Source organism: Haliotis cracherodii, unplaced genomic scaffold (assembly GCF_022045235.1).
Source record: "Haliotis cracherodii isolate W230 unplaced genomic scaffold, xgHalCrac1.p SCAF_6, whole genome shotgun sequence".
In the NCBI taxonomy this organism is placed as follows: Eukaryota; Metazoa; Mollusca; class Gastropoda; order Lepetellida; family Haliotidae; genus Haliotis; species Haliotis cracherodii.
The window spans coordinates 31494416-31522162 of NW_027266319.1; the positions used below are offsets into that span (position 1 = coordinate 31494416).

Consider the following 27747-nt stretch of genomic DNA (forward strand, 5'->3'; position numbering starts at 1 on the left):
AACTGGAATACTGTTAAAAGCGGCATTAAACCCAACTCACTCACTCACTGTTATGGCCGGTAGCACACTGGTGGCAGCGATAATACCGCGAAGGTAACGAAGGTGCCACGCCCTGGAAAGGTGCTTGCTCCAGCACCCCCAAATGCCGCAACTCTGCAGAGTGAATCGCGGCGCCTAAGACGACCATGCAACCGGCGTTACCAGTTGGGTCTAACTTTGCTTTAAACCCGGCGTTAAACCCAACTCACTCACTCACTATTGAAATCAACGTTAATACCTTTGAGCCTCTGTCCTCTCTTTTTCACATCCAATCTATCTCTCGGATCGTGGAAGTTGATAAGGGATGTGTTACGTATTGCAGGGTGGGATGTTGATGCACAAATGTACTGAAAAAATAGCTACCCTCCCCTAACGCTTGTCATATTTTTGGATGACCCTCCATATGCCGTGTCCATTTTTGCATGACCCTCTCTGAAAGACAACATGCTACAATAACTTCATAGTGTAATACAGTTTATAGTTTGTATGGTCCATTTTTAATCAACCTCCTTAAATATGTGTGCTATTATTTTATTACCCTCTCCTTGAGATTGTCATATTTTTTGGTGACCCAAAACTCATACCGTTAATCTCTGATTCCTGGGGGTGGGGGGGGTGGGGGGACTTATGAGGAGATTGCCCACCAATGCTCCTTAAGTACAATTATACTTTATATGCTACGGACCTGGCTGCCATTTTCCAACTTGAGATCATTTGTAACATCGCCCATTTGATGTTTAGAATTATCTTGAGTCTGTTCGCCCTCTGTCCCCTGACCATTCATGAATGCGGTTTTCCAACGAATCAGCGGTATTCAACACATTCAGAGAAAAATCACAGACCATTATTTACACCTGTTTTCGTCATGCCCCTAACGTCATATTTAGATAAACTGGGCCCCTTCTGGATATGATTGGATATTGCAACGCCCGGGGATACGGCCTAATCCCCACATCTCTTGCTGTTACTATATCCATGCTCAAATGTTGGCACAGTGGGAGTTAAGTACAAACAAGTCCAGTGTCTACCCTTGCCGAACAAGGCTGCAATTATACAGTTACATTTTGGCTGGACTGACGAGTCCACGCATAGTCCAATCAAAATCGCGTAACGAAATCAACATCCGGTTCGTAAACTGCCGTGCAGATTTCTGTCGATTGTAGGATTTGCAAAACATATGTACAGCCATCTCGACTTCGATAGATATTTTCCAAACCTTTTCATGTTTTTAAGCCAACTGATCTGATGTACTTCGCGAAGTAAGACCCGTTATAATTACCATATAGATTTTGATTATCGATCAGATCGCCTTGACTGGGCGCCGCCATTTTGTTTGAAGCAAATGCAAATTATATGAGAAGTAGAATCTGATTGGTCAATAGTAGAGACAGAACTCATACTAGCCACTTGTGGCGCTACGATCGACCCCAGAAATTCCAGCCTGGTTCGGACTTTTACAGTCAGTGAACTCCCTTGCATCGTGAAGATGAGTGGGGAGGAACCGTAATATCTGCCTGTTTAATGTGGCAGGAAAACCTTGATATAGCTGTAATACTGTCATCATTGCTTAACTATATGCGGATCAATGCGTGACTACTGCGTAGACGGAATGCGCTCCACTGGCTTGCATGGGAAAGGGGGAATTTGCAATTGCTTTGTCGGCCGCAAAAATGTAGCGACCATGGCTCAGATGTTAGTTTAGTCGATTACTATCGTGTTGTCCGGATTGTAATCTAAAAGTATACTGTATTACTGTAATTCACGTGACCTTTATAGTGTGTGTGTGAGAGAGTGAGTGTGTGAGAGTGAGTGTTTGAGAGTGAGTGTCTGAGTGAGTGAGTGTGTCAGAATGAGAGTCTGAGTGAGTGAGTGTGTGTGTGTGTGTGTGTGTGCGTATGTGTGTGTGTGTGTGTGTGTGTGTGTGTGTGTGTGTGTGTGTGTGTGTGTGTGTGTGTGTGTGTGTGTGTTCTTGTATAATATGGAATGTTTAATGTAGTTTTGAGTCACCAGTATACCAGCTATATTGCGGGCTCTAAATGATGAAGCCTGGTTAAGACAACCAGTGACTTAAAACTTAGTAAACGACCCATGCCGTTGGGGCACACCAGCCGGGATACTTCCAGAGATCTTCATATGCTGGGGACTTGCACTGCACTGGGCACCTCTCTGATTCATGAGACGTATAACAAGTATGCAGGGTTTTACTGGGCGTAGACTATTTCGACCTATATGCATACAGATTACGAATTAACGAAACTAATTTAACCTGCGAGTCCTGTGGGTCGCAAAACGTATGGTTATATGTATCATTAAGCGTGTCAGTGTCAGTAAAATTCTTGAAAATCAGAAGTGCCACCTGTGGCTGACAAGGGACCCTCATATTGTTGCCCGAAACTCCATAAATGTCGAAATACATCAAAATGTAAAAGCACACAGACTAATTGATAAATATTTTTTATTAATCTGTCATAAATCTAAATATAGCTTTCTCCCTAATGAAATTACCACAAAGAAAGAACAGATGGAGGTGTCATTCTCCAGTGAAAGAGAGAGAGAGAGAGAGAGAGAGAGAGAGAGAGAGAGAGAGAGAGAGAGAGAGAGAGAGAGAGAGAGAGAGAGAGAGAGTTACTGTGTGTTAATAACAAGCAGTTGTTACTGTACATTCATAACAACCCACAGTGTCACCACTTGTATCTTGGGATGGTGGTTAGGATAATATCACACAAGTTAATAATGACTGGTTGTCATTAAAATATCATTTACAACATCAACATTTTACCAAGCATAAAATAAGCATATCTTCATGAACCTTCACGTAGTTCTTTATTTTATTTCCTGATTTTCTCCCTGAATCTGTCTTCAAACACTCTCCCCATAATAATTCCAGCCCTTTATTTTGTTTATGGAATTACAAAGAAAGTATCACATGTGGACATTTTAAAGACAAATATCTCAGTATTATTTTCATGCCCTTGGGCGTCAATCGTCAAAATGTCAAGGGCGGCGTTTCTGTTTGAGGCAGGCACAGCATTGACTGACGGCGATGAAGATGAGCTCCACAAACTCCATGAGAGACACGAGACTGAAGCCCATAAACAACCCAATCATTCCACCGATTGATCCTGAAACAAGAGCAGTCTGTAAAACTACATGGTTGGTGCACATCAGGCGTTTACTTGCAAATATTTGTTATGACACATATGGTTTATGTTCCCCACGTTTTGCCTTTTGCGTGTTGTATTCACAAAGAGTACACGTCATCTGCTTTCTCTCCCTAACTTATAATAGGAAATATATAGATATGCTATTGACGTTTGGCACGATGTTAACATGAGGATTTTATTTGCCCAAACCGTGGAATTAGATATATGAAATTACATGATGTCACGTTTTGGTTTTGGGACTATAAATCAGTCGTTATCATGACTTAACATGAACCATGTGTTACTTGTGTTACAAATTTCCTTTTGCCTCGAATGTGCAGTGTATTAGATACATTTATGATAATGACAAATACAATCGGCCTTTGAAGTCTTTACGATGTGTCGTTAAGGCGAAGTGATGGTGCCAGAGTGACTAAGTACAGTACAGTACGTTATAACGAACTCACAGGGACCACTAAGTTTAGTTAGTTATAACCGTAGTTTGTTAAAAGCATGTATACAACATTTTATATACTAGTATATCAATGACCGGGCAAAAAAACAAGAGTTCGTTATATCCGTCAGTTCGCTATAAGCGTGTTCGTTACAAACGTAGTTTACTGTAATAAATTTAGCAATATATATTTGTGTCAGGAATATAAAACACACAAGCCAGTGTTCACCCGATCGGAACACAAAGGACAGAGAAAGGATACAAACACATATTAAACTTTACTCTGAAGTTCTGGTATGTAAAAGAGGTGGGTAATAACGTAAATTGGGCCAATTCCCAAATTGCAATTATTTTAGCTGTTTACAATAGCATCATTATCATTCAGTAACACTGGTTGAACAGATAATACAAATGTGAGTCTGGACGGATGAAAAAGGCGATAGCAAGTATGTCATATAATTCCCATCAGGTAAATATCAGGTAAACATCAGTTCAGAATCCACCATATTTCCATCATATAGTATTAATATTCATAGTCTCAGCATATATTGTATATCTTCATAGTCTCAGCAGGTTTCCTATACCTATCAGCACCCCACGGTGATTCTTAACAGAACCATAGCATTAATGATGAAAGAATACAATGGCCAAATGCAGTGATTAAACATACTTTGAAAATATAAGATGCAGATGCATGTGGCTTGATCAGCACATTGCAAGTGACATGGACAAAAATTACTGAATCTCCCACAAAACAAATTATACGCTGTTAATAATTCAATACGACAACAAGCCAGTAACTCTTCTTTGATATGTGTGTACAAAGGGATGTAAATATGAGAGGACAGAAATGGCAACGATGACCTCTTGACCTCTGTATCCATGTATACAAGTTCGCCACAGTGGATTTACAAGGGAGGTAACTCATGCCTCCTTAAATCGTTAAGATGTCCAAATTTAGTTTAGTCAAAATAGTACATTGAAAGTGTATTTATATTTATGAACCGGACTACGCGATCGTTATTAGAATTCTCTTTTGCTATCAAACGGTGACCGAGGCTATGGAACAACGCGTGTGATTAAAAAGCATAACCAACTGTTGTGTGACAGGCCTTTGCTTTGACCTTTCTTACTGACCTTAAAGCAACGATAAAATACGGTTGAAAAATTACAAAAAAGGTTAGGCAGAGCGAACCATGTCATAACTTCAAGCATTCATCTAAATTCTTTGTTTCACTCTTAACTATTCTGCTTTTTTTTAACTTTCCCACGGTGACATATTTTTTCTCATTATACTTGTCTTCGGTAACAAATTGCGTCCAAGTATTTGCTCCAGATAATTCGTCGGAATTTCGGGGTTCCATTTGTAAGATTGAATGTTTCGAACTCTGGGTCTTCGCGGGATTAATGGCGAGTATTTTTAATGTTCGGAGAGTTTATAGCAAAACTAAACTATTAGAGTCAGGGTAGACAGCCTCTGGTTTCATACGCGCGATATTTCCTGAGACCACATTAACAAAACTTGCATCTGTTATACTATTGAATGAAACACATGCCTTTTTGCCTTTTCGCGAACACCTGGTATCATCACCATTTGATAGTGATTCATAAACACATGCTCATGTTATAATCGGAATCGTTCAATCGACTCTGTTTTTGGCAGAGATTTCTTAGGAATATGGAAAGGGGTTAGTCGCTTTTATTTATAAAGCATCTGAATGATATGGGACTACCCATGCGAAAACGGATTTACTCGTACTCTAATGCTGCTGGATCCAAGCTCGATCTTGTACCAGGCCATCGTGATGTGTCGGGACTATTGCTGACTGCAGAGTAAAAGAACATACACCCACTCACTCATAGATATTTATTAAATTTCTTTAAAAACATCCAGAGGCGACGAAATGGAAAGGGTGGTCCGACTCGGTGGTTACAATGTTGGTGTGTCATGAGATAATACCAGCTGGCCGGGAGGAATTATTTTACGACAGCTTCTATGCTGTTTGGACCATCAAAGCCACTCTGAGCGACCGTCCATGATAATATTGTTCCAATCCCTACCATCATGAACAGCCACCACAATCAGAGACACCACTCCAAGGTATCAAGACGTTGACCCATAAGAAAGATAAGTTTTTCAGCATGGTGCGCGAGTGAGTCAGTGACTGTCGTTTTACGTCGCAATACTCCAGCAATATTACGAGGGGGGACACCAGAAATGGACTTCACACATTGTACCCATGTGGGTCTTTGATGTGACGAGCAAACGCTTTAACAACTAAACTAACCCATCGCACCAACACGGTGCGTGAACTCTTTAAACACTATATTATCCTATATTCTGCAAAACATCTGAAAATATACACCGAAATTTGGTGAAGCAGCAAAACCGGTCGTCTTATCCGTAGTTTCGAATACTTATGATAGGTTAAGTACTTCATTATGAAGTGACAAGAAATACGTCGAGTAACTGCGCTTCGAGTACATGAGATTTCACTTTTCTTTTCAAATAAACCTATGTACAAACCCAGTATCGACTCCAGTGTGTACACCGGTACTTGGCTGATTTCAGTTTTCACTTCAGCTGCGCTCATCAGCTCAAGATGCATCATGTGGTACTCTGGCCTAGAACAGAAATAGAAATAGTCATTCATCTGGTCTTGCTCCGTAACGTGTCACGTGGACGTATGCACACGGGTCACAAATCAGGCGAAGTTAAGAAACGCTGGCGGCGGAGAGTTGTTGGATAGCTGACCATGTGAGGCAAACTTGACTAAGGCTTTGATACATACTTCCTCACATTGAAACTGTACGTTAAGCACTGGCCCATGTTACAAACATGAAGAAAATTTGAAAACTATACATGCTGAATATATGGGGGGAGTATAATATTATTAATGTTACAGCGATTGTTCTTTCATATCTTTAGCAGTTGACAAAGGAATTTACTAACTAGATATTTCATTAGGGAAGAGAAGTTATGGATGTCAACTTCTTTGTTATGAGGAACACAACGTTTCGGAGTATATGCTCATAAGAAAGACGTTGACATCCATATATTCTCTTCCTTATGTGTATCACTTCTAATGCCTTTCAAAGACCTAGATATTTCATTATATATATTTGTTGGTTCCTAGTGAAATTCCCGGGCATCGAATACTCAGTTAAACCCGCATGTATGAAAACACATAAATGCTTTTCTGCTTTATAACCATCCTCCATTTAACAAATGTTATATTTGGGATAACACTTTCTTAGTAAAGTACAGATTCTCGTACTTTTTTGGGTTGAGTCCCGTACGGGATTCGAACCCAGACTTGTCAGATTGAGGCACCTAATCGCCATCACACAAAGTCAGCGATCTAACCCACTCAGCCAAAGGCTTCCACAAAAAATGAAAGTCCGACAACTGGTAGTCTAGATCACGTGCTTTGAGTACCCCTCTGACAAATGTTAATTGGCACGGCTCCCATGGCCGGATGCTATAAATACACAATGCCAATTAGAAAGTGGTCAAATGTTATAAATGTTATATTCGGGATAACACTTTCTTAGTAAAGTACAGATTGTCTTCCCGGAAGAGACTCAACCCAAAAAAGAACGAGAATCTGTACTTTACTGAGAAAGCGTTATCCCAAACGTAACATTTGTTACATTTGACCACTTTCTAAATGGCATTGTGTATTCATCCTCTATTTGCCTTTGTTTGTGCACGTACTCACTTGACTATCTCACTGCTGGAGAGATAGGAATCAAACTCCGTCTCCACGCACGGTGCGGTGCAGTTACATCTCTCGTTGTGCTTACCAAACAGTGCTAGAGAGAAGGAAACACAATAGGTGTACGTGTCATATGCCCTTTAAGGGATTAAATATTCCCGATTTCAATTTCACACTTTGGGGAGGTCGAAGTCGGTGTACGTAGTAGCATACGCAACTCTGGGCAAGTTTAAGGACTACGGTCTTTGTTAACGGAAAGACTTTTATGAAGACCGTGAAACACGTTTATCCTGACAGCACACTAACCACAGAATTCTTCCGTAGTAACAGAAACAAGTTCATCATCATCATACCACTGTGACAATTGCTGATACACCGAGGAAGTCTAAAGCCGTGCAGAAACATTTCAGGTTTCTGTAAGTCGATGTTTTGCAACATTAAACTTGACTGGTGAAACACTCATCCTTGGTTTTAATTGGTTTTATACTTAAATATTAATACCTATATACACGTAAACTTTCCAAAACAGAAAGCGGGGGTGCTTGACTATCTGACTAACGAGGTTTCATTGTAGGAATAAGCAAACGTTAAAAAAAATCACAGTTATTGTTTATCTACTTACCAGTTTGCAATATGTATATGTGTCCATGGAATGAATAGCGTATAAAACGTTGTCTTTGTGTCGAATTTACCCTTTAGAATCCAAGTTTTAAAATTGTTATCGGACTGTGTTTTGAAGTATGTAAATTGTGTTTACTTTGTGCTGTGAGTGCGTTGTCGGCGACTCGTGATAGAACTCTATGTTCGTAGTTTCGAATCCCAGATTCGCTCAGGTTCGTCAGCACCATGCCCGTGCTCGAAATTCACTCACTCACTCACTCAGTGTGGTGTTAATTATAAACCCACTTAGTAACCAGGTGTTTCAAGAACGTGCTGACTTTGTGTTGGATATTTACCACTATCTACTCACCCTGTGATTCTTCCATACACTTGGGCGTGCCCTTTGAAGAACACATCTCCTCGTCACCTGTAGTAAAACATGAAAGGTAAACACAGACCGGAACCATACAATGCTGCACGTTGTCTGATGGAAATCACAAAAATGTATCAATGAGTGACCAACAACGAGAAAAGGGGATAATGTTTAAAACTATCAAGGAAGGACTTTCGTTATATTCACAGGAGGAATTTGAGACAAACGGAATTAATACCACGTGGATTCCAAACACCCCAAGGATTTGCTTGAATGTATGCAACCTCAGAAAGTTCAATTCTGTAAAAACATTTGATTTTTCAACTTTGTGCACTGCTACCCCACATAATAAACTTAAGGAAAAACTTAATTTCTTGATCCATGGGGCATTTGTTACTAAACGTGGTGACCATAGATATAGTTATATTCCACCTTCAGATGTTCAAGCAAATGAGTTCACGAAGAAAACAATATTTGAAATGTTGGACTTCCTCATTGATATCATCTATGTGAAATGTTGTGATCTGATGTCGTTCAATAACCAAACATCAAACAGCCGATTCCCTTCCACGGATTTAGCAACCAGAATTAGAAATAAAGGAGACCAGTGAGATCGCCTTGTCTACTTCATATTTAGATCTATGCATAAAGATTCAGAGTAACAAAAACTCTGCACAAGACTGTATGACCAGAGGGATGACTTCAACTTTCCAATAGTCAGTTTTGCCTTCATGTCAAGCGATATTCCATCAGCTCCAGCTTTTTGTGTTTACATTTCACAATTGTTTAGGTACAATCGAGCATGCTCTTTCTACGAAGATATGAAAGAGCGTTGTACGACTCGAAAGGTGTTTGATCAAGGTGACAACATTGACGGCCTCAGTGAAGCTTTCAAAAAGTTTTTTGCGAGACACCTGGAGGCCATTTTCAAATTGGACACATTCGAGACAAACATGATGATTCCCTATTTTGACATGTACCCAGTGTTTCATTTTGTTCAACAATGTGGACCATTGTTATTTTTTTCAAGTATGTTCAGGAACAAATTATATTTTTTAATGAAATCTCAGCCTCAACTTCCTCCCCCCTCCAGAATATCAAATGGTCGGTCCAAAGATGTTTCTGTATTTTCTTTCTTGTATTACAGTGTAAGGTAACTCTCACGCTCAAACAGACTCTTATATTTCACACAACTAATTGATTTTTAATTTTGATGAAATATATTAATAGCACATTCTCGAAACAGATCAAGGACAGATTTATGGTGACCAACTGTCTATGATAACCATGGTAGTCGAAAACCATAAGACAACAGCAAATACCTCATTTCAGATGCTCGTGTTTTATATCTCGAGTCATCTCATCATATTAACATGTTATATTATAAGCCTTTATAGGAAAGCGTGCTTCGTGCATTCATTAAATGTTTAACCAATAGTTCATGCTTCTCATAATTGCATTAATGTAAGTGGAAAATCGACCACATTCACCACACACTATAGCATTTGGTGTGTGTGGTCAAACATTAAGATTTTTTTTCAGCAAATAAATGCATCTTGTCCATGCAATCAAATCTCTTAACACCCCATATCATAGCATAAAGTAATATTGATTGTATTTGGCTATCAAAAAGAACACTCCAGGGGATGTGAAACCCGGCTTTCCCATATTGACATTCAATTCAATTAATGCCCTCTTAGCTCATACAGACAAACCTAATACTAACTGCTTTATTCATGCTTTGACGTTTTATATTTACTTGAACTGGGTCGATCTTTCTGCTGATGAACTGAAGTTCCCAAGCTTCATCGTAAGCTCTGCAGCACTTATTTATGCTGAGTCAACTACAAAAGAAATTCTTTGGCCGAGACATTAAAACTCCCCCCACTGTGTTGCAAAACAGATATATATCTTAAATGCTTTTCTGTAAAGCAGCATCATCTCTGCTCTTATACACAGGAAGGCGTAATTTTAAATAACTATACAATTTTCAACAAAATCAGTAAATGCACTATCATGTCACTGGCCCATCCATCACTTGATTGTCTGGCTTGTTTACAGGGCGCCGTCAAATGGCAGGAATGCTGCGTCAGGCAATTAATACATAATATTTATGCAAATTATGTGATCGGTAGCGAACACCTGGTGTCATCACTGATTTTCAGTGGTTCATTTATATAACTTTCACAGCTATTTTGCCCTTTCCGTGAAATCTATTTCGGCGGATATTCAAGACTGGTTTAATATTCTCTTGCATTTACATGTAAATAACAAAACTAGATACGTTTTGTTGTTTGGAACATTGAGATAGTTACCCTTGTAAATCCATTTGCCATTTTGACAGATAAGATACCATCTTTTCTGAATAAAACAAACTTGGATTTATCTAAGTTCATCATGAGGCCACATTTGTCTGCATATGTTCCTCTATTGTCAACTAAATATTTCAGACACTGAAGATCACCATTTGTATCTGATTCTAATATGACATCGTCAGCAACAAGCATGAAAATATTTAACGTATCTGGAAATAGTTGTACACCGTGAATACCATACGCAACAATAACTGTTGAGAGTTGTTTACGAAAAATGAGAATAATATTGGGGTTAGCATACACCCCTGCTTAAGATATCTGTGCTTGCATCAAGGTTACCACCCGTGAAGATCCGGGTCAGAATAGGTCTTCAGCAACCCATGCTTGTCGTAGGAGGCGACTAACGGGATCGGGCTGTCAGGCTCGCTGACTTGGTTGATGCATGTCATTGTATCCTAAATGCGTGGATCGATGCTCGTGATGTAAATCACTGGGTTGTCTGGTCCAGACACGATTATTGACAGACCGCCGTCATATATCTGAAATATTGCTGAGTGCGGCGTTAAACAACAAAACAAACATCAAGGTTAATGCCTCAAGAAAACATATGCGTAGACAATTATTATTTTGCATATTTGTGGTTACGCCACGGTTTTATTTGGAACTATATTTACTGTTGTCACTGTCCGACTGACAAATAACTGACCTAATGACGTAATATATGTTAATGCACACATTCAAAGAAAGCTTGCAATGTTTACGTACCGTTTATAAGAGATGAAAACAGATTTTTCTTAGACAGAATTCACAAAAGACCTATGATAAAGAGGTTATCACGCTTGTGTTTTTGAGGTGGTAAATATCCTATATAAGAAATAAACCGTATGTATATAGATGCAATGTTTATTCCTAATACAGGATATTAACCATCCCAAAGTACACAAGTGTGCTAACCTCTATTTAAAATGTCGATAAACAAGTTTCGCATTCTCCTAATCTCCTAATTCCACAATTCTATGAGAGGTCGACAGGAGAAACTATTTGTTCAGCGAAGCCACGTTATCAGAGACGCAACGTTGACTGTAAACTTGTTCAGATTACCGATTAATGTCACATGTTGAGAAGACATGCAACATACTGCATACGATAGGAAATATATTACTTAAAGCGACAAAACCCTATCCATATTCACAAGACATCCCAGCTAAAAGCAGAGTCGTTTGGCCGACTGTATCATGAGCATGTGTTTATTTATTACTATCGAACAGTGATGACACCAGGTGTTCGCGAGATGGTGAACGTATCCTGCCCCACCGGGGGCACCCGACACAAACACACGCGAATTGTCAATTGTTCACCTGAAGAACACCGAACGTAAAGTTAAAATAGGGAATTGCATCGGACATCATTTTGGTCTCAGATGCATTAAATTAGGAAATGGCCTCCACGTGTCTATTATAAATCGTTTCGAGAGCTTTTCTGGGCCTTGAATGCTGTATCCGTGATCAAAGAATGGTGAAACCTTGATACCAGACAGTACCAAGACAAATGCGAGTACAGAGCTGTAAACAGTTGTCTCTATCTGCAAAGATTGCTGCAAGATTACAAAAGTAAATCTGATCTATGTATTTACCTGGATGAAGAAAATATCGACATCCACAGTGGGCGATGGTGAAGTTGACAAAACACTCGGCTAAACACGCATCTTTTGTGTAAGTGTCGTATCGAGTCAGAGGGTTTATGAAGCCGCTAGATTCTGTGTCAATGCACTGCTCACCAGTGAAGGACTTGTATGGCGTTGTGAGGGCTCTTCTCTGTCAGAATAAAATGTCATTGTTCATCTTTTTATTGGTTCATTTTCTTCCTTGTTGTAATATTGCATTCTGCCGTCTAGGTTCTTTATATTCCGAGAAGCAAAAGAAACTATAACTCTCAGTTGATTTTCGATTGAAACTATTTTAAGTAAGCGATATTACATAAAATATATATTTATTTTAAAAGTATTTGCGATTAGTCAGCACTCAAAGAATACTTCTACTTTTTTATCTAATAAAATTTGATTCATAACTTTTAAGAATTGTGGGTACTTATGTTGGCTTATGGGTACTTTTGACATGTTATTGTATCTGAAAATCAATATAATTGCTTTTTTTCGGCACAAATGTACAGCTTTTCAAACATGGTAAGGGTAATGTGGTTGCTTTTTTATTTCTTGCCCCAGGCAGTTTTTACACAAAATTACTCAGCCTTCGATTACTTTTTACAAACTGTTGCAGGCATCAGTTGTGGTTAAATAGACATAATCAAATTTTCACTTTTCTTTAAATTATCAATAACATAAGAAACAAACTCTGTATACGTTCTTTTGTCCTTGGGTTTATTTGATGATCCATTCTGAGGAATGGACACTTTTTAGTTTTGTTATCAACATGCGTAATTATAATATGCGGTCTACCATAGCACACGGTTGCTGTACATCCATCATTCTATCATACTGGAGTACTTTAAGTGAAGTGTTACTAATTATCGTAATTTTAGTCGAACCAAAATTTAGTTGAAGCTCTAATACTTCAACATTACATGCTAAACTACCGGGCAAAAGAAGTATACACTAGCAAATCCCCACTTTACTCTGCTCATTACTGTGTACTGTGATATCCCGACCCCATGTCCCTTGTGACGTCATGTGCACGCCACCTGGTGTGAGATACTTATTGTTATGACGCTTGCCTATGATGCCTATATCAAATATATCACCAGCGAAAAATCATTTCCTGTTTATTTTATTTTTAGCCACCATCAAACATGGGTGTATTCTTTCTTTTGCCGGCTGTGTGTTGAGTCCCTGATACCTGTCAAAAGGCAGATTGATATTGTAACATGTTCTTTAAAATTGCCATGTGATGTACGTGATAGAAAAAAGCATATACATACTGACCATTCAAAAGAATTCAAACCTACAATTGTCTTCTTGTACTTGATGCGACAACTGGTGTTGACAGGTACGAAAACCTTTTTCTTCCGTGGAAACGGTGTTTCATCCTTCGTATGAAGAGTGACCTTGATAAACATACAAAACCTAGCTAAAAATAGAACTAATGTCTTATTTATTAGAAAAAATCCCCAGGTGGTTGTTATTAACTTGTTAACTTCAATAATGATATCCAAATTAATTTTATTTGTATGTGCAAATCGTTAAGCAGAACACCCACTGTATTACCCGTCTATAGCTGAAATACATGTACACATTTCACTCATGCACAGACACTATCACCATGACGTCTGCAGCTGATACTATGCATGTACATACAATAAAATCATTTCAGTATTCTGATGCATATTTACAAAATAACCTACGAGCTACTTGGCATTTCGGATTATATATCGCAAGTGAATTATATTTGTTCCGAACCTTGTTCTGTGGGCAACTAGGACAATAATCCGAATAAGTTCCGAGCACTGACGATGAACTTCAAACATTAATACACAAGGAACAGATACAAGTACTTCCGAGCTCAAAGTCTTTTTTTCAGAGACAATATAAAAAAAACGTGGGCTTCCTGACCTAATGTTGTAACCTATGGGATCGACGTCACATAATAACGTTTGTGGCGTCATGAACAATGGATGATGTTTTCTTCAATTTTCTTCGACTATGCATTCAAATGACGTCACGTTGCTGTAGGATTTCGTTTCAATGAAAACAATGGACAAAATGGTACAGTATGGAGCAAAAGTAATAATGCTCATTGAGCATTGCGGACATTCTGCTGACCTGTGTCCGTACCCCGTTGGGTAATATTTAGCAAATTACTAACGGGAGACGAGGGATGACGGATGATCTGTCCCGAGTGAACGAATGGTGTTTACTCCGAGTTTCCAGTTGGTTATTCTATATATTGACATTTACATTTTCATGAATGAAAAAGATGAAACACGTATGAGGTGTCAATCAAAAAGATAAACTGAAGATAAACTGAAGGCTGTCTGTTGATCAGTAATGTAATCAATTTGTGACGTCATGAACAATGGATGACGCCATCGTATTTTCTCAACGATGAAACACTGTTACGTATTATGGCTTCAACTGCCCAATCATCACAGATACGCTAAAATACACATGTTCAAATATCGGAGAGGTATTACACGCGACCATGCTTTACTTATGGGTAATAAACAGTTTATATACGTATAACTTATAACCGTGGTGATTCTGAAGCGAATTAGGTACGCAATACTCTGCTCGTCATAAGATCCAACAATGATGAGTATTGGATTGTTGATTGCGTGTCACGGTACTCCGACAACGTGGGTAGTTGCTTGTGCTACCAACCAGTGTCTTGTCTAGATAAAAGTCTAATTAACAAGCTGATATCCCATAACTTGAACCAAGCTGACAACAGTAAAAGTACAAAAGTAACTCATTGTAGTACACCTACTTCTACTATGATATGAATTAATGTTATATTGGAATGAATATAAGAAATGAAATAGGGGTTTGTAAAATACCCGATACATCACCGGCATAGATAGAATTCCATTAATGAAACAGATACTGATTGTTGGATGTCGTGTTACCTGCAGCCCAACTCTGTTTCCAGGGAACACCCACGTGAAGCTAGGTTTCACTGCTAACACGATATCCAAAGGCACTTCAGCTGAACTCAAACTTGCATTCCTGGCCGCAAGAACCTTCAGGAACTCTGACGTCTTGAATGTGTTGCAGAACCCCATGTCTGTCACTATCTTCTTGTAGAACTCAGCCTTGGGGAAGTCCCACCCACTTCTGTCCAGAGACGCCGTTAGAAGTCGAGTTCGTTCTGTGCTGTTAGCTTTGTCCAGCAAACACTGCCCAGACTGGTCAGTGGCATTACAGCCTGGGGCACTGGACAGTACCAGCGTCTCCGTGTGGACAGCAATGTCCATATCTCTGAAGTCTTGGACTGCATTCCTCCAGACATCACTGTAAAAGGTGAATGCCATTGGTTCCTGGCTACAAATCGTCACTTCCGGAATATCAAAGGCACTCATGGGTGTTTCCTGTATGTTGATGACTGTCGGCCATTCGTAGTAGTTCTTCAGCTGCATGGTTATGACGGCGCCTAAAGACGCCGCCATTGTGAACACCATGAGAAACCAAAAACATCTGAAAGAATAATATCCACTTTTGAAGTCCTTTTCGGAAAGACATTTGTCCCCAAGCATTGATGTCCCATGAAGAATACAATTTATAACAAAACGTTATTCTGCTCACGACTGTATGCATTGTATGCTGAGGTTAGCAGAGTAGCATATCTGTTTTTGATGGCGGTTAGTTTTAATTTTCAAAACTTTTTCTACTGAAATTAAGCAAATTTATGTTACAAATCATCATGTCACATACAAAATTCTGTTTTTTCGAAAAAATACTGTCACGTGTCCTTAAAATAGTCACATTGAACAAAGAATGACATTCATCACCGAGATCATTACGATTACAGCATGCTTAGACGTGCACTCATCACCTAGATAAAAAAGTTTCAAATTTGAAAATATTCAAGTACAGTTTCCAGGGCATTTTAGGAGAGAGCATTCAAAGCTACGTGAGTTTTTAATAAAGCTTTCGGCTTGTGACGCAACAATTAATAGCTACAACATATGTGGTCAATACCAGGGTAACAGTATTATATAAAAGGAAAGTGATGTAACAAGTTCGTTCGACAACACATTCATCAGTGTTGACTGAAAATACCCCTATTAACTATACAGATACAGATATAATACAATTGTACTTCGGCAGATTTAAATATCGTGACTTTTCGATTCCGAGCCAGAACTGATGACATTTCTTGTTTTTGGGATCACGTACACAAACACCGCACGTCAAAGCAAACAAAACATGGGAAATAGTAAGTACAACTGCATATATTTCATGGAATAGAACGTTAACGGTTAACTTGCTTTATGTACACGAACCATCCGTTAAATAAACACAGTTACACAGGCAAGTAGAAGTCAAAACTAATTATGATGTGTTGAGAAGTTCATGTGAATGCACAGTGATCGGGGTAAATAATGGTGAGTAGTAGTAGTAGTAGTAGTGGTGGTAGTAGTAATAGTAATAGTGGTATTAGTAGTAGAGGTAGTAGTAGTGGTAGTAGTAGTAGTAGTAGTGGTAGTAGTAGTGGTAGTAGTAGTGGTAGTAGTAGTTGTTGTAGTGGTAGTAGTAGTAGTAGTGGTAGTAGTAGTAGTACTGGTAGTAGTAGTGGTAGTAGTGATGGTAGTAGTAGTAGTAGAAGTAGTAGTAGTAGTAGTTGTAGTGGTAGTAGTAGTGGTAGTGGTGGTGGTAGTAGTAGTAGTGGTAGTAGAAGTAGTAGTAGTAGTGGTAGTTGTAGTAGTAGTGATGGTAGTCTTAGTAGAAGAAGTAGTAGTAGTAGTCGTAGTGGTAGTGATGGTAGTCGTAGTAGTAGAAGTACAATAAGCATAATTTGTAGTCGTAATAGTGGAAGCTGCAGCAGCAGTAATAGTAGTAGAAGAAGTATAAGCAGTAGTGTAGTAGGTGTAGTTGTAGTAGCAGTAGTAGTTGTGGTAGTACCAGCAGTCGGACTCACCTTTGACCAGTGTAGATGGAATGGGCCACGGTGGACGGCAGTCCGTGGACGGTGGACTTGGCTGCATACTTGATGACCAGGTCTCTGATGCTGGTATTGTCTTCCTCGTTGCCCTCCGGCTTGTTGTAAGCCACTGACTTCATGCTGAAAACAGAACAGCAAACAGACAATCCAGTGATTGATATCATGAGCATCGATCCACGCAAATGGGATACGACGACAAGCATCAACCAAGTCAGCAGGCCTGACCACCCGATTCACGACAACTATCGGTTGCTGGGGACCAACTCTAACCCGGACCTTCACGAGTCTCACATACAACTTCACGTTTGTGACAGATACCGTCTGGTTTTCAATATGCGAAGTAATGACCAATGGCATACATATATTATTTTAATCGTAGATAGAAATAAAAACAATGACCATTTAAGAAGTTAATTCTATATTTCCAGAATGTACAGAAGAAATGTATAGGTGTGCCTTCTCTCGTGGAATACAACACGCAATACAAATGAAAAAGCCATCTTCATTATCATTGGGGTCTAATGTACGATTCCGACTGTTTCATAAGCATGTTTTGCGTAATGAGCGTATCATGCCTCGCCGGTGGTACTCGTTACACACACATGCAAACACAACTCAAGTGTTCACCTGAAACATATGGTACAAGTCAAAATAGGGAATTGCATCGGATTGCATTTTGTCACTGATGCGTCAAATTTGGAATAGTCCTTAAATGTTGCAACCCTAATCAAAAAACGTATTAGCAAGAGCCGTACGACGCTCTTTGAAATCTTCGTCGTTAGTTGTTTCATTAGTTTCCTGTAGTGTTTATTTGCATGCCAATACTGTAGATGGAAGCCCAGCGAACGAAAAAGTTATGGCTTTTATTCATAATTTGCCATTATGAAATTATAATGTTGACAGATTGTTTTCTGTTTGTGTTTAGATATGGTCAATTTAAAGTTTCTTGGTTTGTCAGCTCCAAACTCCTGTTCGTTGGTTTGATTGAATGGTAAACGTCACTTCCCACAATAAGCTGACTCAATATGATATAACTGAAATTGTTATCAAAACGAGGGCGATGGGGTAGCTCAGTGGTTAAATCATTCGCTCCTCACTCTGAAGACACGGGTTCGATTCCCCACATGAGCACAATGTGTGAAGCCCATTTCCGGTGTTCCCCGCCGTTACATTGCTGGAGTATTGTTAACAGCGGCGTAAACCCACACTGACTCACTGACTCATTCAAGGCGGTAACTCACACACACCGTACGAGTGAGTGAGTGGGTATTGTTTTACGCCGCTTTTAGCAATTTCCAGCAATATCACGGCGGGGGACACCAGAAATTGGCTTCAAGCATTGTACCCATGTCGGGAATCGAACCCGGATCTTCGGCGTGGCGAGCGAACGCTGTAACCACTAGGCTACCCGACCGCCCCTCACACCGTACAAAACATGAAGCCTCATCTGTACTCAATCAATACGGGTCCATATGTAGTACAACAGCACAGATGCCAAAGCAGTTTTAACGGAACGTCACTTGGTACTGTGCATGCTGTAGGTGGTTAACATCGCCTGCACTGTGTGGATGTGCATTATCGAAGATGACATGACGATGTTTCACATCAACCTTTTTCCGCTTCCATACGTCATCACGGATGCCACAATTTCTTTGAACATATGATTCACCATTACTGCGCATGTGTGTTCATTGATAGCAACAGGCCATGTTTACTTGTTGCATGTTTTGCTGATGTTAGTATCATCTCAGATACCGTAAAGCAGTTTTATAAAGGCCTGTAAATGACATTCAATTATCTTCTCAGAGGTCGTAAAACAATCTCAATTTAACCTACACTGCATGTGAAGTCTCTTGACATCTGTCATAAAGCAGTCTTAATATAGTTTGTCAAGTTCCTCTCTGGGCGTGTTTGGATTTTAAAAATTCTTCCAATGGCCTCATGGACAATAGTGGTAGCGATGATACCGGAAGGGTGACGTAGGTGTCACGCGCTGAGAATGAGCTTAATAACCTGAGTTGCGCATGCACGTATGATCTCCGATGTCGTAAAACACTTTAAATATAACCTTTACTGGACATGCGTGTATCATCTCAGATGTCGTAAAGCAGTCTTAATATAACCTTTACTGAACATGCATGTATCAGCTCAGATGTCGTAAAGCAAGTTAACATACATGGCTATCACAGATGCTGTAAGGCAGAATGTTGTATTGCTGGTTTTACCACACGCGTCAACTATGCCATCACGTGTCCTAGTACACGATACCCTATAGAAATATCAGAATCAACACCACCTTGTACAAACTGTAACATGCTTGTTTATTGAAATATCACTTTGAATTTGTAAATAAGCCTGTCATATATTGATTTATTTTCGCTGACAAAGCCTGATTGATAATCACAGATGTTTTCGGACAAATCGCCTTGCGCTTGTATGACTTATTTGCTTACTGCTTCGTAATGCCATGTCTTGTGGAATACGTTTACATACCTCTCCATCGAACAAACCTCACGACCTTGCAACATGTGCGTGGAGCAGTATCGGTGAAATGAAGCCAGGATCAATGTGAAATTGTCAGCTTGAAGTAGTGATCATCTGATGGCAGCCAAATGTTTTCAATATATATCAACAAATCAAATCCGTTTGTTTGCCACCATCACCGATATTATAATTATAATAATAGATACCCTGGACAATTTGGCATAATAGATTCGCTTTGCGTTCGGTTTGAATTGCACCGCATAAATAGCCATCTAGTGAAATGACAATGTTACTTTAATATTGAGAAAGTCGTTAACATCACTCGTACTCCACTAGACCAGCTGCAGTGCGTCCCCGTGGTCTAGTGGACAGAACGTCTGTCCGGAGAACGGACGGTCGTGGGTTCGACCCCGGTCATGTCATACCGAAAATCGTTTACAATGGCACTTGTTATTACCCTGCCTGACGCTCGGCATAAAGGGGCTAAAACAAGGACTGGTCGGAGTCAGTTTTCTGTTTCTGAATAGGGTATTCATGTTAACCTGCGGTATGGCATCTCAGTGGGTTAGAACTATATTAGTTCGGACTAGTACAAGCAGCCACACACACACACACACACACACACACACACACACACACACACACACACACACGTGTGCACGTCGCTGTATACGTTCAATAATATAGAACACACATAGTTACACCCGAGAAATGTCTTTAGTAAGAGTCAGCTGTATATCCTTTTAATTTATCGTCTCCGTTACTTTGAACACAGATCTATGCCAAACTATCATTCAAAAGAGTTATTCTGATTGGTTGTTGTTTTTAAGCTCCTAAGCGAAAGTTACCAAGTTTGTGATAGGAGAGATGGGGAATGTGTAGAAGAGCAGTTGTGGTGGCGAATGTGTCCAGTACACTGGATTATCGAGGATATCTCACCATTTCTCTTACCATTGCCATGTAGCATTTGGAGATTCTGGGTCAAACAGCCTTGTCAAATAAGACAGGGGGTCGAATGGTCTGTATGACAGTGTGTTAGGCATCTATTAAACATATTGCATTTCCACTGGTTAATCCGTACATTTCAATGTAGACCCTGAAATCATGTGACTAACACTGACCTCGAAAATTGAGTTGTCACATGATCAGTATTGATATGTCACGTGATAAATATTGACTTGTCTGCTAAAAAACAAGATGGCGTCTGGTTTTAACATTTCACGGTTCGCAGCTAAGTTACTTTAATGTAACAGAAATCGGTTTAAAGACTTCATAAACTTTTAAGTGAATTTCGGTATAACAAAACGAATGAAATGGTCCTGTCAGACGACCTCGGGGATAGGGTCCTCGAGTCCTTGTTTTCACATATTGACCTCGTCAAAAGGAATTATTCTTACAATGTTTGATGGAGATCCGATCATGCTTTTAACATTTAGATGGGGTTCAGATGGTCATCATGTCAGAGAATCGGCCAACCTCGCCCCTTTCCGTAACCGCAAAGACTCGGTTGTGAATGTAGAAAATAGGGCAATTTGTCCCACGTACTGTAAACAGGTTTCCGCGTAAACACGCTTGCAGATTCTCATTTTTTGCGTGTTAACCATTATCTATATGGTCAAATGTATTCACGGTTTACAATGGCTACGCGTCACCTCAAAGATCTTCAAAGTGCCTTCCCAGCCACAGTGGTTGGTGAGTCTGCAGCAATATTCATTGGGGATCGGCAATCCAATATGGCTGGTGAACATGAAGCATAGGGAGATAAATACCATCTGATGATTATCCATCGTACAACGACGAAAGTGTACTATAATATAATTATAATATTCCTGACCTAATTTTCAAGCGAAACGGAGCGTCCCTTGGGCTCGCTAAAAACATATGATCGTGGGTTCGAATCCCTACTCGACCCTATTATGTTTCTAGGTGAGTCAACCCAAGTGGTAAACGTCTGAGATATGCATCAGCTGAGAAACTGACACGCAGTGATATGACTAGAATACTGTTCAATGCGGCGTTAAATCAAAAACACTCACTCACACTAGAGACGAAACGCTGGCTGTGTTTACAAGTATCGTTCCGCAATCACCTGTCCCGTCGCGGTATTTCCTTTCCGGCTGATTATGCACTGGTTGGTGGTTCAGGTATTTCGTGCTATGTGATAATGAGGTGAATTATTCTTTTCCTTAAAACAAGCGGTGCTATCACATCGCAAGATGCCCTATCATATTTGTTTCAATGTAATGAACGAGGAACATTCTCTGAATACAGCATCAAGTTTTTTTCTTCACGAGTAGAGAGAAGCCATGCATTGTATATGCCTATCCATGCCAAAACACGCCATGTTCACTTTCTCAGTAAAACACATGGATAATTTCCAGGACTTCTTAACTCAAACTCCCAACCGTTAACTTTATATTCTTCGGTTTTTGACCCTTCATAATACAAAGTCGAGTTTGTTGATATAACTCTCCCGAGCATTACATGGCGTGGTACCTTTACTTCAGTTTCCACGCAATACCGACGGTTTGTGTCGATAAATAGAGAGGTGTTTGAACAAACAGTAAGGTTCTCAGGAGCATCGAACATATCTCGAGCTATACCTAGTTCGAGACAAGCGGAGCGTGGATATTAGACCACAGAGGTTATAGAACTTCTGGGACCAAACAGTTATACGATCAATGTAGTTCGAGACATGCGAAGTATCGATATTACACAATATAACTGATAAGTCAACTGGGACCAAACAGTTACACGACATATGTAGTTCGGAATAACCGGAGTATCGATATTACACAATATAACTGATAAGTCAACTGGGACCAAACAGTTACACCACATATGTAGTTCGGAATAACCGGAGTATCGATATTACACAATATAACTGATAAGTCAACTGGGACCAAACAGTTACACGACATATGTAGTTCGGAATAACCGGAGTATCGATATTACACAATATAACTGATAAGTCAACTGGGACCAAACAGTTACACGACATTTGTAGTTCGGAATAACCGGAGTATCGATATTACACAATATAACTGATAAGTCAACTGGGACCAAACAGTACACGACATATGCAGTTTGGTACAAGCGGAGCGTGGATATTAAACCATACTGGTCACTGTATATATAGTATAAGCTAAATGTAGTTCGAGAAAAGCGGAGTGTCTATATTTGACCGTACATCTGTTAAATATACTTCTGGGACCATATCGTTTAAATCGTCTTGAAAATAATAGTATTCTCGAGTCGCTTATTTCTAGATTTTACTGTACATTTATATGAGCTGTTGTTAGCGGGCGTACTTGTCATGATTAGTTTGTATTGGTAATGCCTTGTATGGCACAATATGGGGTTTTCGGGTAAGGAGATAGGTCTCCATCATCCCATACTTGTCGTAAGAAGCGACTAAATGGATCCGGGGATCAGGCTCGCTGACTTGGTAGATTGTTTGTTTGTTACTTTGTTGTTTAACAAACAATAGTAACGCAGCTATATTTCAGCTATATCGGCTCTTACAACCGGCATAGAGTACTGTTGATCTATTCTAACCTGGAATCCCCAGGGGCTAGGTTGGTCTCAGGTCATCATATCCAAATATTTGGTTGATCGATGCTCATGATGTCAATCATTGGAAGTCTAGATCATTTACAGACAGACGTCATATAGCTGGAATATGACTGAGTGGGGCGTTAAACAACAAACAAACAAACAAACAAACAAACAAAAACTACAATAATCCTTTGAAACGTTGTCATCGTCATGGTACTGTCATGACTCCATATGGAATTTTTCAGATATTTGTAAACCACAAAAGCGGAACTGTTCTTTGAGATCGTCAGAATAAACAACTTTCAGGATAAATAAATCATGAGTATTGAGTAATACCCCATCTATAACAATATAATTAATAAATGTTTCCCACAGGAAACGCCCACAATGTGGGATTTCCTGACTAACTGGGTCCGGACTAAAAGGGTTCCACTATACACAGCGAACCTTGATTTCTCTTGGATCTTTTCAGTATAGGATGATGCGTCATCGCAATGGTATTGCTAAGCTTATAAAATCAGGAGCCATAGCATTAATAAAAATAACAAGGTTTTTTTCTATCTTGAAACGAAGGTCAAACATCGAGATAAGACAGCAAGATGAGGGTACACGATGACATGCAGAGCTGCACCTGATTGTTCTCGACAGAATGGGAGTCTGTATCGTGCTTATCAACAGCAAAGCTCTGATGTCATTAGCTGAGTGGTGTTTGGACGATGTTTACCATTTCACTTGATAGATGGTGTGCGCAAATTGACGATAAACACCCCTTGAAACATTGAGGGCGCATTTAAAACCGTGCGATAACACAAGAATGATTTCTCAGTTGGGCATCAACAGTTCTAATTCGTGGTCAGTTTCCGATAAGAAATGGCTGAACCATAATTTGTTGCAGGGCCTCTGAGAGAATAGTCAAAACAAGTAACGAGAAACAACAATATGTCAGTGCGTTGCCACATGTTTGGATTCCAACCAAGTTAACTCCAAGAGTGGTTATTCTATGTATTCCGCTGTCATTTCAAAAATGTAAAACTTGTGTACAGAATCACATGGAAACATCACTTTTGTCAACATGTTGTTCTAATGGCCAAATGCTGTTACTTCGTGGGGTCATAAACAAATGATGACGTCATGAACAATTGTCAACAATGCAGAAGTAGGATGTTACGGTCTGTATTTAAATAGCAGTTATATCGGAAATGTATCGATTTTTTAAGCCAAAAAGATAATGTTGCGCGATATTTTTCAAACTTAGTTTCATTTTGCACAATCGATGAATTTGGCGTTCAACACAAAGAGGAGATATGACATGGTTAACTGTGGGTACGTCCCATACCATCACTCTAAACATGACACCTAGCTATTTCAGCTCCGGTAACTCGCCAATGAATCTATTTTCCAATCTGTCGACAAAGTATCTGGTTATATCAGACACATCTGGTTAACCCATTCAAGGCCAAACAATATCGTTTGAAAATACTTCTTATATCAATATTAGATGTTTGACAATCGTTCCTCCCAAGAGTGTGTGTTAGAAAATGACAATACCTGAACTTTCATTTATCATTTTTGTACAAAATATACAATAAAAAAACCTTGACTATAATTATTTTGACGTTGCGTTACAACAGTAAATGTCGAATTTAAATATTCCACTCATTATCCAGGGAGTATAAACACTCACACCCTAAACGATTCCACCATGGACGTTAACATTTCGAGTGAAGGGAATTAACTATAAATGTCCAGTGTCCTTGCCTACAGAAGATGGGACGTTAACTTTCCAATCTAAGATATACTATGATATGAACATAAAGTGACAGAGGACACGGGTGGCCCAGTCGTCTAAGGCGCCACGATTCGTTGTGCAGAGTTGCGTCCCTTGGGCACGCCAGAAACCTATGATTGTGGGTTCGAATCCCGGTTCGCCCCGATTATGATTCTAGGTTTGTCAGCACCATACCCGTGCTCGTGGGTTTCACCGAAGTGGTAAACGTCTGAGACCTGCATCATTTCGGGCTTTCCTCCCACATTAAGCTGACACGCCGCGATATAACTGGAATACTGTTAAAAGCGGCGTTAAACCCAACTCACTCACTCACTCACATAAAGTGACACTATGCCTGAGTGACATGCACACATTTACCTTGAACGCCTAACACAAACAATGCTTTTCTTCTACGAAATAATGACATACAGTCTTAATGATATATGTCTTAATGATATACTAGTATGGCTTAATGATATAGTCGGAATGGTCCAACGGTCTCTGCTCTTATCAGAAATATGTTACGATTATGGAAGTGGTAATGTTGCTCTATTTTACATTTCATAAACGTATAGGATACAAATTGACACATTAATAATACGTTCTCTGAATTATATTGAAGATGTACCTCTAACTTGTACATGCATGCCATCATGTATCGGAAAGATATGCTAAAGATAAATCCAGGCTAATTTGAAAGTCGAGGTCTTAATATTATTTACAAAACTATCTCAGCCATCTTCAACATAGCCAAAACTGAAGTCATTGCCAGAAACTATGATGTTTTGCTATAAATATCTATGACGATCTACACTAAAATATTTAACGCTATCTGTTATACCTGTCATCGGAATAATGAATGTCTCTTACCTCTGCATCTCCGTCTGATCCTGCACCTTACCATTGGCGTCTGGGATGTAGGCCTCGTTATCAGCAACTCCCTCCACTACTGCCGTCTCGGCAACTCCCCCTTCTCCCCCTCCACCCTCGGGGTCCGCCCTGTCTGACAGCACCAGACTTGAGTCGCTCTTGTCGGCGTGTACACTCATTCTGTGACAAATACAATGTGTTGACACAGAGCTCTGAGCACACCATCCCCTTCCTGTATCGTGGTCACCAATGATTGTCGACAGGCATCGACCATCTGTTCAACTCCACAACATTTACACGGGTCTGAACAACTCGTGGCGTAAAGTGGGACACGAATTAATAAACTACGCGTTGTGTAGTTATCGCTCTTGACAGTAATAAGTGACAAATGGTACGAGGGGATCGTGTATTATGATAGATGGCCCGAATTCAGTCATATCATGGCTATCTCGTTAAGCGAAACATGCCCATTTGAATATGCAAATGTTTATGTTGTATATACATGACCACGACTGTATATGTTGTCTACATCGGCTGTTTATGCTGTGTACACATGAACATGGCTGTTTATATTGTGTCTACATGAACATGGCTGTTTATATTGTATCTACGTGAACATGACTGTTAATGTTGTGTCTATGTGAACATGACTGTTTATATCATGTCTACGTGAACATGGCTGTTTATGCTGTTTCTACGTGAACATGGCTGTTTATGTTGTGTCTACGTGAACATGGCTGTTTTATGTTGTATCTACATGGGCACAACCGTTTATGATGTTTACATGGGCACGACTGTTTATGTTGTGTCTACGTGAACATGGATGTTTATATTGTGTCTATGTGAACACTATTGCACTATTGTCTACATGAACATGGCTGTTTATGTTGTGTCTACGTGAACATGGCTGTTTATGTTGTGTCTACATGAGCATGGTTGTTTATGTTGTGTCTACATCAACACTATTGATATATATTGTAAATACATGACCACGACTGTTTCTGCTGTGTACACATGGACATGGCTGTTTATATTGTGTCTACATGAACATGGCTGTTTATGTTGTGTCTAAATGAACATGACTGTTCATGTTGTGTCTATATGAGCATGGCAGTTTAGGTTGTGTCTATGAATGAGTGAATGGCAGTTGTTAGCACAATATTTCATATTAAAGTTGATTAGTTATATGTGAATATATATTGCTTTGGAACTCGTAGCTATTTCAATTACTTAAAGATACTTATCACGTCTTAGTACATTGAAAATGAATATTAAACTGAAATAAATTTAGAAAGTCAAATTGATCATCAGAGAAAATATCAATAGGTAAACATGTGCGCCGTTACGTAAACAAACGCACGTGTCTGGATTTCAGTCTCTCACCGTGCATGACCTATCTGTATAAACAACTACAATTCATGCAACACTATTCGTTATCGATGTTCTTCGTAATGTCAAAATGACGATACATATTTTTCACGATTATTAAACGATCTCATACAGCGATGATTGATTTAAGCACTCGGTTCGGTTTGCTATATTGTCATGGATAGGTGGACGCGTCTTCGTGCATGTTACGGAAAGGGGAGAGTGATGACGAATGATGGAGGAGTGTAAATAATAATATTTCGGTGAAGGAGTCTGTTGTTCTTGAAGGTTGCAACTGTTTGTGGAGACTGGTTTGTACTTGAGTGTTGGTTTAGTGAGAGGGTGGAAGTGAAGGTGGGTTAATTTAGGGTGGTGATGATGTGAGTGAGTGTTATTATGTCTTGGTACTCAAGTTCCTGCGTTTAAGGTGTGAGGTGTGAGG

At 39.5% G+C, this 27747-nt stretch overlaps 1 protein-coding gene across 1 annotated transcript; it reads right to left on the reverse strand.

Moving 5' to 3' along the window:
• Positions 1 to 2837: 2837 nt before the first annotated feature.
• Positions 2838 to 26267, reverse strand: LOC139445666 (acid-sensing ion channel 5-like). Its single transcript, XM_071226856.1, has 10 exons — positions 25938 to 26267; positions 17234 to 17377; positions 15222 to 15789; positions 13605 to 13703; positions 12277 to 12457; positions 8326 to 8382; positions 7359 to 7452; positions 6164 to 6261; positions 5396 to 5462; positions 2838 to 3161 (listed from the first exon to the last, which is right to left on the reverse strand). The coding sequence occupies exons 1-10, from the start codon at positions 26114 to 26116 to the stop codon at positions 3026 to 3028; spliced, it is 1623 nt and encodes a 540-aa protein (XP_071082957.1). The 5' UTR covers positions 26117 to 26267; the 3' UTR covers positions 2838 to 3025.
• Positions 26268 to 27747: the final 1480 nt, after the last annotated feature.